We start from the raw sequence: 15,067 nt of genomic DNA on the forward strand, positions 1-15,067 counted from the left end.
ATTTGTTTAATAATGTTTAATATTTGAACATTATTTATTTGTTTATAATTTAGATGGGTCTAGGAAAGACAGTTCAGGCAATTGGCATTGCTTACTTCTATAAGGAGGAATGGCCTCTTTTAGTAGTGGTCCCTTCATCTCTGAGGTATCCTTGGACTGAAGAAATAGAGAAGTGGATCCCAGAGCTGAGTCCTGAAGAAATCAATGTTATCCAGAATAAAACTGATGTTGGGTAAGAACAACTTTTTTAATCTTTAAGAATAAAAGCACTCCTGTATATAATTAATGTATATCAGTGTTTGGAATGAAATATTGCAAAATTTAAAATTAAGAAAGCAATGTTGTTGTTGTTCAGTTGCTCAGTCATATCCAGCTCTTTGTGACCCCATGGACTGCAGCATACCGGGCTTTCCTGTCCTTCACCATCTCCTGGAGCTTGCTCAAATTCATGTCCATTGAGTCAGTGATGCCATCCAACCATCTCATCCTCTGTCATCCCCTTCTCCTGCCTTCAATCTTTCCCAGCATCAGGGTCTTTTCTAATGAGTTGGCTCTTTGCATCAGGTGGCAAAAATACTGGAGCTTCAGGTTCAGCATCAGTCCTTCCAATGCTATTCAGGGCTGATTTCCTTTAGGATTGACTGGTTGGATCTCCTTGCAGTCCAAGGGACTCTCAAGAGTCTTCTCCGACACCACAGTTCAAAAGGATCAATGCTTCAGTGCTCAGCCTTCTTTGTGGTCCAACTCTCACATCCATACATGACTACTGGAAAAACCGTAGTTTTGACTAGATGGACCTTTGTTGGCAAAGTAATGTCTCTACTTTTTAATATGCTGTCTAAGTTGGTCATAACTTTTCTTCCACAGGGCAAGTGTCTTTTAATTTCATGGCTGCAGTCACCATCTGCAGTGATTTTGGAACCCAAGAAAATAAAGTCTGTCACTATTTCCATTGTTTCCCCATAAGAAAGTAATGTAGAGAATTTAATTTTCCATTTTAAAATATGAATTACCTATCCAAAAACCAACCATGTAGTTAATGTTACATGTTCCTTTATGGTATATTTTTAAAATGTAAAATATACATGCTTTAGAAACATATGAATATACCTACTTTGTATATACTTTAAATTGACTATTTTGAAGTTCAAAAATAAATTTTCCAACTTTTCAGTGATTAACTTGAAGTTTGTGAGCTTTTATTATCAGCAACTATGGAAGGTTTTGCCTTCTAAGTTGTTAGTTTATATGTAAGTTTTATGTGTAACTCAAAATTAATGTTAGGAAGTTTTACTTTTTTATAATTTCAATTTATAGTTTTAATATTTTCTGTATTGAAAATATTTGTTTTGTGATTGTTTGAAGTCCTTATTCTAAAATCATAGTATAGTTACAATCTTTTTCTCATTTTGTTTTCCAGCAATTGGAATAAACCAATCAATTTTAATATTAATAACATTGAGTTTCTAGGTGAATTATGCAAATTGTCATGTTCCTAAAAGTTCAAAATTACCATTTCTGAGTCACAAATAAAAAGTTATGTTTCTACTAGAAATAAATATGTAACACTTTGTTAGATTCTTTTGTGTGTGGTATTGTTCTTCTATATTTTATTCTCTAAGATTGTTAACATAAAATGTATTTGTAGAAATAAAGTTGGCCTTTGTGAATGTGGAAAGAGGAACCAGGCAAAATAGATAGCCGCCTTTTTCTCTTTCAGCCTTGGAATTCTAATTCAGTAAAATATGTCTCCTTGGGCCCCAGAAAATTTAGGCACTATATTTGCATAGTCAAAATAAAATGTAGATAATAATTATGAAAAATTTCCTCTCTGTTAATAAAGCTGCATGAAAGTTAAGACTTAATAGTTTAGAGAATGTAGAATTTCTTATAGCCTCCATAATCATTTTCTGTAAGCTATACTTTATTTAAAAGTTTACACTAAAGTATTCTTAAAATATTCCTCTATCATATTTATAGCATTTAAGTCTTCTAATTTTTATTACTATTTTGGAACTATATTCTTGCAGTTAAAACAGTGGCTAATATTTTTAAATGAATAACATTTGAGGGTATGTTAGATAGTGCTTCAACCCCAGCATGTAACTTTTCTGCAGGATGATAGCTAAGGGCAGAAAAACTTACCCAATGTCTTTCAGGTACTTAAATAACTTTAGGTATATAGCAACAAGTTGGCAACATGGATTTCAGTTCAGTTCAGTTCAGTTCAGTTGCTCAGTCGTGTCCGACTCTTTGCGACCCCGTGAATTGCAGCACACCAGGCCTCTCTGTCCATCACCAACTCCCAGAGTCTACCCAAACCCATGTCCATCAAGTCAGTGATGCCATCCAACCATCTCATCCTCTGTCGTCCCCTTCTCCTGCAAAGCATATTCTTCCTTTTGTCATATACCAGTTATACCTGAACTGTCTACTAGTCTAGACATGGCAGGACAGCAGCTACAGTAACGTTTGAAGCCCTTGTCTTTTATATATTACTCTTAGTGTATCTAAGTTAGTTAGTAATATTAATCCTAAAATTTTCTCATGCAGCTTCTTCCTGTATTTGACTACGGGAGCAAATTCATAAGTCTCTATATTGAGTGGATTTATCCAAGGTATAAATGCAGCTGTCCTTTAGACAAAAAACCCCAAAAATTGTCATATTAGTACTCTAGTACTAATATTAGTACTCATATTAGGCTCTTTAGGAGATCTGAATTTTCTGTTAGAGAGTAGAGAACTGCAAAAGACTTGACACTAACCCTAATTAAAATTAAAAGCTTTTGCACAACAAAGGAAACTATAAGCAAGGTGAAAAGACAGCCTTCAGAATGGGAGAAAATAATAGCAAACGAAGCAACAGACAAACAATTAATCTCAAAAATATACAAGCAACTTCTGCAGCTGAATTCCAGAAAAATAAATGACCCGATCTAAAAATGGGCCAAAGAACTAAACAGACATTTCTCCAAAGAAGAAATACAGATGGCTAACAAACACATGAAAAGATGCTCAACATCACTCATTATTAGAGAAATGCAAATCAAAACCACAATGAGGTATCATTTCACACCAGTCAGAATGGCTGCTATCCAAAAGTCTACAAGCAATAAATGCTGGAGAGGGTGTGGAGAAAAGGGAACCCTCTTACACTGTTGGTGGGAATGCAAACTAGTACAGCCACTCTGGAGAACAGTGTGGAGATTCCTTAAAAAACTGGGAATAGAACTGCCATATGACCCAGCAATCCCACTGCTGGGCATACACACCGAGGAAACCAGAATTGAAAGAGACGCATGTACCCCAATGTTCATCACAGCACTGTTTACAATAGCCAGGACATGGAAGCAACCTAGATGTCCATCAGCAGACGAATGGATAAGGAAGCTGTGGTACATATACACAATGGAATATTACTCAGCCATTAAAAAAATACATTTGAATCAGTTCTACTGAGATGGATGAAACTGGAGCCCATTATACAGAGTGAAGTAAGCCAGAAAGAAAAACAACAATACAGTATACTAATGCATATATATGGAATTTGAAAGATGGTAACGATAACCCTATATGTGAGACAGAATAAGAGACACAGATGCATAGAACAATTTTATGGACTCTGAGGGAGAAGGTGAGGGTGGGACGTTCTGGGAGAATAGCATTGAAACATGTATATTATCGTATGTGAAACAGAACACCATTCCATGTTCGATGCATGAGACAAGGGCTCAGGGCCGGGGCAATGGGATGACCCAGAGGGATGGGATGGGGAGGGAGGTGGGTGGGGGGTCCAGGAAGGGGAACACATGTAAACCCATGGCTGATTCATGTCAATGTATGGCCAAAACTATTACAATATTGTAAAGTAATTAGCCCCCAACTAAAATAAATAAATTTATAAAAAAAAAAAAAAAAAGACTTGACACTGTCCAGTGTTTTTCACTGGTCATATAGAAAATGCCAAAGTGATACATTTTATTGTTAATGAATTTATTTTTCTAATTATCTCATTCTACAGACTCATGGGGAACACAGCACTGTATATACAAAGATGAATAAGACACATTCCCTGTCCTCACCCATCTTATGATAGAATAAGGGAAATAAATAAATAAATGAATAAATTCATTACAGTATGGTAAAGAATATTATAAATATATGAATTATATCACCCTAGGGCCAGGGCCTCACTTTTGTTGTCACAGTGATAGGGACTTTACTGGCCTTTAACGAGAGGGTTCAAGAATGTGAAATGCCCTGCAGTGCTCTGGACAGACCTGTAACATTAAGTATCATCTTGTTCAAAATTACAGTAGCACCTGAGATGAAAAACACTGCTATCCCATTGGTGGGAAGTCTTCACTGAATAGTCAGCTAATCTTCAAGTTACCTACTTTATATGCAAGAATTCTAGATGCATTGAAGCAAATATTCCCAGAAAGTAATTTTCTTATTATCCTAGTAAAATGTGGCAACCTGGATGTCAAAATATTCCAAAGACCATTTAACTAAAAATTTAGTTTTCTTAACCAAATTTTAAATTTGAATTCTGATTTATCATAGTTGAAGATGGTAAATTAAGAGACATTGGGTTTCAGCATTGTATCATCTCTTCTAATTTTTCCTCTTCTTTCTCCTCTGTATTTCTTCCCTAAGAAATGTATTGTCTATGATACATTGGTTACCAAAATATTTTTTAAGTACATGGATTATGTTTTCTAGGAGAATATCAACCAGCAAAGTGACAGTTCTGGGTTATGGCCTTTTAACCACAGATGCAGAGACTTTGATAGATGCACTGAATAATCAGAACTTCAAAGTAGTTATTGTAGATGAATCACACTACATGAAGTCCAGAAGTGCAACTCGCAGCCGGATTTTATTGCCAATCGTACAGAAAGCCAAACGAGCCATTCTGCTTACAGGAACTCCAGCATTGGGAAGACCCGAAGAGGTATTAAATTCCTTATATTTTGGGCTTAAAAAAGAGGAATCACTGTTTTTATAATTTTTAAATTAGATGCTTCAAATGCCATAAGAGCACATTGGAAAATTCTAGGCATCTATTTATGGCTAAATATATCTGTTACCATGACTGTTTTTATCTATGTATGTGTGAACCTTAGCCATGCTTATAGGTATATTTATATATGGCTTTTACCTTTACTATAAGATTTTTATATTTAGTATTCATTTGTAATAAGCCAACTCTGAGAGAGAGCTATGGTGTCACATCTCTCCTAGTATTACCATGGCTCTGCATTTGTTCTCTGCTCAGGAAGTCTTCTGAAAGACACATAAAAGTACATAGAGAATGATGGTAAAATTCTCAATTTTACCTTTTATATTTTTGCTGTAAATACTAGAAGTGAAGAGTGGACCCCAGGTAATTTCCTTATGTTCCAAAATTATGTCCCTGGATTGTGGGGTTCATTATATCTTTATAAAAATACACAAAATGTATCATTTCAGAATGGGATTTTATAAAAGATATGTGTATTCTGCATGATGATAGTAAAATTAATAATTACTTATTCATTACTTACCATAAGAAAGAGAACACTGACAATACAGTAGTGGTCCTTGTGTCCCATGTAATTACATGCCAGTACCTTCATGCCTCAGCCAGGATAGGTGCTATTCCAAGCAAGGGTAAATCCTGGTTTTGTAGATTATACTGGTTATACAAATTGGGGATGTTTGGGACTCTTCACCAAAAACATAAAAGATTATAAATTCTAAATTAGGAGTTCTGAAACTAGTGTGAGTCTTGCAACTCTGTTTTTCTTTTTCAAGATGATTTTGAATATTCTAGGTCTTTTGAATTTTCCTAAGAATTATTTTTAATAACTTGCCAACTTTTGTAAAGAATCCAGCTTAGATTTTCATAGGTATTGTGTAGGACCTGTAGATCAGTTTGGAATGTATTGCCGTGTTAACAATATTAAGTCTTCAAATCCATGAACTTGGGGTATCTTTCAGTTTATTTAGGTTTTAATTTTCCAACAGTGCTTTGTAGTTGTAATAGGATAAGTCCTCTGCTTCTTTTGTCAAATATTTTATCCTTTTTGATGCTGTTGTCAGTGGAATTGTTTTATTAATTTCATTTGTAGAAATACAGTTGATTGCATATTGATCATGTATACTGCAACCTTGGCAAACTCATTCATTACTTCTAATAGTTTTCAGTGGACTACTTAGGATATTCTGTATGCAAGATTGTATTTAAATTCCCTAATTATCCTGGCTAGAATTTCCAGTACAGTTTGGAATGGAAATGGCAAGTGTGGGTATCTTTATTTTGTTCTTAATCTTAGGAGAAAGCATTCAGTCTTTCACCTTTAAGTATTACCCTTGTTTTGTTCTTCAGTCACTAAGTCGTGTCTGACTCTTTGTGACCCCAAGGACTGCAGCATGTTAGGCTTCCCTGTCCTTCACTATCTCCCAGAGTTTGCTTAGATTCATATCCATTGAGTCAGTGATGCTATTTAACCATCTCATCCTCTGCCACCCACTTCTTCTTTTGCCTTGAATCTTTCCCAAAATCTCTTTCAGAATTTTCCACAGTTTATTGTGATCCACACAGTCAGAGGCTTTGGCATAGCCAATAAAGCAGAAATAGATGTTTTTCTGGAACTCTCTTGCTTTTACAGTGATCCAGCGGATGTTGGCAATTTGATCTCTGGTTCTTCTGCCTTTTCTAAAACCAGCTTGAACATCTGAAAGTTCGCGGTTCATGTACTGTTGAAGCCTAGCTTGTAGAATTATGAGCATTACTTTACTAGTGTGTGAGATGAGTGCAATTGTGCGATAGTTTTAGCATTCTTTGACATTGCCTTTCTTTGGGATTGGAATTGACTTTATTGACTATGCCAAAGCCTTTGACGGTGTGGATCACAGAAAACTGTGGAAAACTCTGAAAGAGATGGGAAAAGCAGACCACCTGACCTGCCTCTTGAGAAATGTTTATGCAGGTCAGGAAGCAACAGTTAGAATTGGACATGGAACAACAGATTGGTTCCAAATAGGAAAAGGAGTATGTCAAGGCTGTATATTGTCACCCTGCTTACTTAACTTATATGCAGAGTACATCATGAGAAATGCTGGGCTGGAGGAAGCACAAGCTGGAATCAAGATTGCAGGGAGAAATATCAATAACCACAGATATGCAGATGATACCACCCTTATGGCAGAAAGTGAAGAAGAACTAAAGAGCCTCTTGATGAAAGTGAAAGAGGACAGTGAAAAAGTTGGCCTAAAACTCAACATTCAGAAAACTAAGATCATGTCATCCGGTCCCATCACTTCATCGGAAATAGATGGGGAAACAGCGGAAACAGTGACAGACTTTATTTTGGGGGGCTCCAAAATCACTGCAGATGGTGACTGCAGCCATGAAATTAAAAGACACTTACTCCGTGGAAGGAAAGTTATGACCAACCTAGACAGCATATTAAAAAGCAGAGACATTACTTTGCCAACAAAGGTCCGTCTAGTCAAGGCTATGGTTTTTCCAGTGGTCATGTATGGATGTGAGAGCTGGACTATAAAGAAAGCTGAGTGCCAAAGAATTGATGCTTTTGAACTGTGGTGTTGGAGAAGACTCTTGAGAGTCCCTTGGACAGCAAGGACATCCAACCAGTCCATCCTAAAGGAGATCAGTCTGGAATATTCATTGGAAGGACTGATGTTGAAGCTAAAACGCCAATACTTTGGCCACCTGATATGAAGAACTGACTCGTTTGATAAGACTCTGATGCTGAGAAAGATCGAAGGTGGGAGGAGAAGGGGACGACAGAGGATGAGATGGTTGAATGACATCACTGACTCAATGGACATGAGTTTGGGTAAACTCTGGGAGTTGGTGATGGACAGGGAGGCCTGGCGTGCTGCAGTCCATGGGGTTGTAAAGAGTCGGACACAACTGAGCGACTGAACTGAATTGAACTTTCCCAACGTGAAGGTCTTTTCCAATGAGTCAGGTCTTTGCATCAAGTGGGCAAAGTATTGAAGCTTCAGCTTGAGCATCAGTCCTTCCAGTAATTATTCAGGGTTGATTTCCTTTAGAATTGACTGATTTCATCTCCTTGCTGTCCAAGGAATTCTCAAGAGTCTTCTCTAGTACCACAGTTCAGAAACATCAATTCTTTAGCTCTCAGCCTTCTTTATGGTCCAAGTCTTAAATCCATACATGACTACTGGAAAAACTATAGCTTTGACTATATGGACCTTTGTTGGCAAAGTGATGTCTCTGCTTTTTAATATGCTGTATAGGTTTGTCACAGCTTTTCTTCCAAGGAGCAAGCATCTTTTAATTTTATGGCTTCAGTCACCATCTACAGTGATTTTGGAGCCCCCAAATAGAAAATCTATCACTGCTTCCACTTTTTCTGCTTCTGTTTGCCATGAAGTGATGGGACTGGATGTCATGATCTTAGCTTTTGGAATGTTGAGTTTTAGGCCAACTTTTTCACTCTCCTCTTTCACCTTCATCAAGAGGCTCTTTGGTTTTTCTTCACTTTCTGCCATTAGAATGGTATAATCTGCATATCTGAGGTTGTTGATATTTCTCCGGGCAACCGTGATTCTAGCTTGTTATTCATCCAGCCCAGCGTTTTGTATGATGTACTCTGCATATCAGTTAAATAAGCAGGGTGACAATATACAGCCTTGATGTACTCCTTTCCCAATTTAGAACCAGTCCGTTGTTCCATGTCCACTTATGTTGCTTCTTGACCTGCATACAGGTTTCTCAGGAGACAGGTAATGTGGTCTGGTATTTCCATCTTTTTAAGAATTTTCCACAGTTTGCTGTGATCCACACAGTCAAAGGCTTTAGCTTAGTCAATGAAGCAGTGTGATAGTTGCTCAGTAGTATCTGACTCTTTTGTGACCCCTTGGACTGTATCCCACCAGGTTCCTCTGTCCTTTGAATCTCCATCCAGGCAAGAATGGTAGAGTGAGTTGACATTCCCTTCTCCAGAGGATCTTCCTGGACCATGAATAGAATCTTGAGTCTGCTGCAGTGCAGGCAGATTCTTCACTGTCTGAGCTACCAGGGAAGCCCTGATAGCTCGGACAATGAAGTAGAAGTAGATGTTTTTCTGGAATTGCATTCCTTTCCCTATGATCTCAAGAACGTTAGCAGTTTGATTTCTGATTCCTCTGCCTTTTCTAAACCCTTGTTAATGGTGGATTTTTGTAGTTTTTTTTATCAGGTTGAGTTAAGTTCCTTTCTACCTCTTGTTTATTGAGTGTTTAATCATGAAAGGATGTTGAGCTTTGTCAAATGCTTTTTCATCATTATTGTGGTACTCGTACGTTTTTGTCCTATTGTTGATAATAATTGACTTTCACATATTAAGCCAACCTTGCATTCTAAGATAAAACTCACTTGGTCATAATATATAATCCTTTCATATACTGCCAGATTCAGTCTGTTAATAATTTGTTGACAATCATTGTGTCTATATTCATAAGAGATATTGATTTGTAGTATGTTTTTTTATTGTATCTTGGTCCAGTTTTGTTATTGAGGTATTACTGGTGTCGAAGAATGAGGTGGAAAATGTTCCCTTCTCTACTATATTTTGAAAGATTTTGCAAAACATTGGTACTTTTTAAATATTTGGTGAATTTGATGGTTAAGCTGTTTGGGTCTAAACTTTTCCTTGTGGATGGATTTAGGTTAACAACTCATTCTCTTCACTGAATAAATGTCTATTCAGATTGATTATTTAGTTTAGAATCAGTTTTGGTATTGTATCTTTTTAGGAATTTGTCCATTTCATCTAAATTATCTACTATATTGGCATACATTTGTGCATAGAATTCTCTTATAATATTTTGTTATTTCTGTGAGGCTAAGAGTAGTGTCCTCTCTTTCATTCTTAATTTTAGTAATTTGAGTCATCTTGTTTTTCTCAGTCATAGCTACAATTTTGTCAATTTTGTTGATCTCTTTAAGAACCAACTTTTTGTTTCATTGATTTATTTCTGTATTTTCCATTCTCTATTTTATTTCCATTCTAGTCTTAATTGTATTATACCTCCTGTTTGTTTTGGGTATAGTTTCTCTTCTTTTCCAGTGTCTTAATGGTAAAAGTTAGATGATTAATTTGAGAACGTTCTTCTTTTTTAATAATAAACATATGCAGATATAATTTTAATCTGAGCACTGCTTTCACTGGATCTGAATTTTGGTATGTTATTGTCTCAATTTCATTTATTCCAAAGTCTTGTCTAATTTCTAATTTTCCTTGTTTCTTCTTCTTTGGACAGTTTGTTATTTAGGAGTATGTTGTCATATAAAAAGGATGTAAAGGCTTTGCTGGAGGCTTAGATGGTAAGATGGCTTAGCCTGCCTGCAATGCAAGAGACCTGAGTCCAATACCTGTATCAGGAAGATCCCCTGGAGAAGGGAATGGCTACCCACTCCAGTATTCTTGCTTGGAGAATTCCATGGAGGGACGAGCCTAGTGGGCTACAGTCCCTGGGGTCACAAAGAGTCGAACACAAGTGAGCAACTAACACTTTCACGCTTTTCAAAACATCAAAGCCACTTTGGAAAACATTTTGGCAGTTCCTTAATAAATTGAAAATCAAATTACTATAATACCTAGCAATGCCATTACTAGGTATATACCCAAGAGAACTGAATATATAGCTGATCATAATAATATCCAAAAAGTGGAAAAAAGCCAGTGTCTATAACTGCTGATTGGATAAACAAAATGCAGCTGTAAAAAGGAATAAAGTACTAATATACTCTACAGAACGGGTGAACCTTGAAGACATTATGCTAAGGGAAAGCCAGACACAAAGACTACATACTTGAGGATTCTATTTATATGAAATGTCCAAAATAGGCAAATTCTTGGAGATGGAAATATATTAGTGGTTGCCAAGTTTGGGAGAGAGTGGGAATAAAAAATGACTAGTAATGGGTATAGATTTTATTTTTGGAGTGATAAAAATGTTCCAGAATTAGATAGTGGTGATCAAGGCACATTTTGAATATACTAAAAGCCACTGAAATGTACACTTTAAAAATGAACAGTAGAAGTGGTATATGAATTTATATCTCGATAAAACTGTCATTTTTTAAAACGCTTATTAACAGTGAAATGCTATATACAGCCTGTTAAAGTTATAAAAATTAAAAGAGTTTATGATTCTATTGATGGGAGTATAAATTGGTACCATCCTTTTACAATGCAGCATGGTAGCATCTATCAAAATTTTAAAAACATCCCATAATTTCTAAAAATGTACTGTATAAACCCATCTATTAGAAACGCAGATGGGGGATGGATGGATGGATGGATAGATGATTGATAGATGTATATGCATTTTAATGATGCATAAAATAGGCTGGGGGAAAAATTCTAATTGTGGATGTTATATGATCATGTAAATAAAAGAGAATATATAAATATGCATATATAGGCATACAAAATATAAAAATATATATTGAAGAAAGGGATAGGAGTTAGTCCTGAAAAATAGGATGGCAGGGATGGGTAGGTAGAGGGGAAGGAAAAGCCTTGAGGAAAAAGAGGTGCATTTTTGTTTTTACTATTTTATTAACTGGACTTATAGTAACAACAATTAACTTGAAAATATTAAACATGTTGAGAATACCTGTATCGTTACAGCTTTTCATGCAGATTGAAGCTCTCTTTCCACAAAAATTTGGAACATGGACTGAGTATGCCAAAAGATACTGTAATGCACATGTCAGGTACGAAAAACTATTTTCTGTAAGTTTTAATCCTATTTACCATGAACATTAAGCTCTATTAAAATTTTTTTCCAGGGTTTTATAAACTTGTGGTAGCTATGGAATAATTTGAAGTAAAATCTTGGGTGAATGACGCATATACAGAATGAAAAAAAGGAGTAGATAATGGAAGTTTTTCTTTCTTTCTTTTTTACCTTTCATTTTAAAAATTATTTATTTGTATCGACCAGATGAATGTGCACATTGTACAGAAACCATAAGTGGCCATTTTGCTCATGTCTTCCAGTTAACTATTTCCCTTCCTAGGTAACCGGTGTTGGCAGTTTCTTATGTATTTTTCTGGAGGTACTCTATGCATGAAAAACACATATGGTTATGTATGTATAATATTATTTCATTTTATTTCTACATGTATAGTATTATACTGTACACATAGTTCTGCAGTTTGCTGTCTTCACCTACTGTGTATTGGAGATCTTTGAATATCAGCTACCAGAAAAGCTTTGATATTCTTTTTAAATGTTGGTGTGTATTTCAGTGCTTGGATGCACTGTAATTTATTTATGCAGTCTACTATGTATTATAGTGGCAAAGAGCAAGCAAAATTAAAGTTACTACCTGTGTTTTATTTTCACATTCAATCCCTACCAGGTATTTCATTTAAGAAAGTAACTTTACCTCTCTATCCCTCAATTTCTTCAGCTCAAAAAAGAGAATAATTATTCCTTCCTTTGAGTTATTATGTGTCTTAAATGAGCTTATATTTATGAGGTCTTGAACAGTGACTGGCACATAGTGAGCACTCAATAATTACTAGGTATTTTAGTGTTCTGTGTTATATATTCAGTACATGGGAATAAGTCTGTAACATAAATTTATTATAAATGGAATTGCTCATACAAAGGGCATTTGCATTTTTATATTTTTTAGACATTTGCAAATTATGCTTCTCAAAGTTTATACCAATTTATATTCCTACCAGCAGTACGATTATCTCTTTCCTCACACCTTACTAACATATTCAAAGAGAAATTATTTTTCTTGCGAATGTGATCTGATAGTGGTTTTAATGCACGTCAGTCTTCTTATGTTATTAAATGCAGCTTAACATTTTTTCATACTTGTAGAGTCATTTATACTTTTTTCTGTCAGTTGTCTTTGTTCTTTGCCCTTCATTCTACTAAGTTTATTGGCTCTTTTATCTCAATAATATACTGGAAATCTTTATATATAGTGGAAGTCAGCTCTTTATATTTGACATGAATCCCACCTTTTTTCTCAGTATATATGTGTGTGTATGTGTATTTTATTTTTTCCTTTCTACAATTCCCTGAAATAACCCCGTGTAGTTGAGATGTTCTGATCCATTCCGTTCCATTCTAGTGCCACACAGTAGCAGTATTAGTTCCCTAATCCTGACCAAGGATTGAATCTGGGCCCTTGACAGTGAAAGCTTGGATTAAGACTATAAATGGAGAAATATTCAGTATTAATATAAACCATAAACTCATTAAAAAGCCTAATACATTAACCATATGGAAATGGAATTTGTATCAAGAATGCAATCATTGTTTAATATTAGGAAATTTGTTAATATAATTAGCCATGTTAATAATGAAAAGGAAAAGCTTCATTTCATTTCCTCCATTTATGTTGAGGTGCAATTTGATGAAGTTCAGCATTCATCTTTGATTAAAGTTTTGAATATAAGTTATTCATTTCATGTATGATATTTATATAAATGTAAACACATAAAATATATTTTATGTGTATGTGTTTTAAGCCTAAAGCGACCATCACATGAAACACTAACACCAAAGTGAGGGGTTAATTGTTTTTGCACTTTACCTTTATTCTGGGGATATTAGCTTAACTACTCAAAAGAAAAATAGGAGGTAAAATTCAGAAAGAAAAAGGCAAAATTATCATTATTTGCTGCTGATATCATTATTTAGAAGACCTGAGATAATGAGCTGAAAAATGTTCAAAACCAAAAAGATTTCATTAAGGTGTCTTAGCACAAGGTTACCATTAAAAAGTTGTACACAGATAATAATAAACAGTTTTAAAATATAATACCAAATAGATGCAATACTGGATATTGTTAGGGAGTCCTTAATCATGATTCTTGCAGATTATAAATGCCAAAAGTTTGCCTACATAAAACAAACACATTAATACATTTGCCTTTTGGGAACTAGGAAAACCTAAGTGGTCAGAATACATTTCTTCTTTTCTGATTAGGACTTACCACATGAAAATATAAGTGTTTAAAGTGTATACCTGTCCTTTTCTTGATTTTGAATGTAGACACTATTTGAAAGGAAAGTTTATCTTTATGAAATGCTTGACTGGGGAGATTGTGTTCTATTTCCTGTTATTGTGTGTGTATGTCACTCAGTGGTGTTGTGACTCTTTCAATCCCATGGACTGTACCCTGCCAGGCTCCTCTGTTCCTGGAATTTTCCAGACAAGAGTACTGGAGTTGGTTGCCATTTCCTTCTCTAGGAGATCTTCCCAACCCAGGGATCGAACCCGAGTCTCTTGTGTCTCTTGGGTTGGCAGGCAGATACTTTACCACTGTGCCACCTGGGAAGCCCTTCATGTTTACTAGAGAAAGTCATTTCAAGACTGTTATCATGCTTCTTAAGGCATTTTCTTTCAGATTCCATTTCATAAGTTTCAAGTTATCCCTTTACTTCTTTACCTTGAAAGCACTGTTTCCATAGACTCTGATTCAGATCAAGGCACTTCCTGGCATTTTAAGTTAGTTTGTAGAATGTTAAATTTTTTTTCCTGTAATGTTCTGAATCTATGAAGTTGTCATTTTCACACTATAATTCTGCAGAAACCAAATTATGGTGAGTTATTCAGTTCTAAACCCTTATTTTATATTTGAAATGTCATGACTATATTAAAAATAAAGTTAAATGAAGCTTGAGGTAAAACAGAACTTTGCCTTTGTAAAGTTTATTAAATACATAAATGATGGCAAACAGAGTTATAATACTTATGTGAAGTGATTTTGAGATGAGAAGTCTAGGTACAGGTAACTACCTATCTGGCTTGATTTGAAAGTATTACTGAATCAGAGCATCTCATATTCAAGATTCCTTACATCGTTCACACCACTGGGTTATATTTAGAGGAAGCTGTAAATTCAAATATGATTTGAAGAAGACAGCACATTCAATTTTCAACCAGTAGCGCATTAGAGCTAGAAAGGCTTTATGATCAGGTGGTCCTGCTCTGTCATTTTAAAGATACCTGGTGAGGTTAAATGGCTTGCCATCTGTGTGACTTCCTCTTACATATTTTTCA

At 35.3% G+C, this 15,067-nt stretch overlaps 1 protein-coding gene across 26 annotated transcripts in view; it reads left to right on the forward strand.

The window, feature by feature from the left end:
* ZRANB3 (zinc finger RANBP2-type containing 3) overlaps positions 1-15,067 on the forward strand; it is a 270,266-nt gene that overhangs the window by 148,443 nt on the left and 106,756 nt on the right. For 21 of the 26 annotated variants that reach the window (XM_081579194.1, XM_081579188.1, XM_081579182.1 and 18 more), the window contains 3 exons: positions 54-232; positions 4,726-4,957; positions 11,661-11,746. In XM_081579194.1, the coding sequence (XP_081435320.1) occupies positions 54-232; positions 4,726-4,957; positions 11,661-11,746 (497 nt within the window). Of the gene's footprint in view, positions 1-53; positions 233-2,553; positions 2,619-4,725; positions 4,958-11,660; positions 11,747-15,067 lie in introns of all 26 variants that reach the window. The other 5 variants (XM_081579204.1, XM_081579203.1, XM_081579206.1 and 2 more) reach the window with 1 other exon arrangement.

Source organism: Giraffa tippelskirchi, chromosome 3 (assembly GCF_054371585.1).
Source record: "Giraffa tippelskirchi isolate mGirTip1 chromosome 3, T2T-mGirTip1v1.2.pri, whole genome shotgun sequence".
NCBI classification, from domain to species: Eukaryota; Metazoa; Chordata; class Mammalia; order Artiodactyla; family Giraffidae; genus Giraffa; species Giraffa tippelskirchi.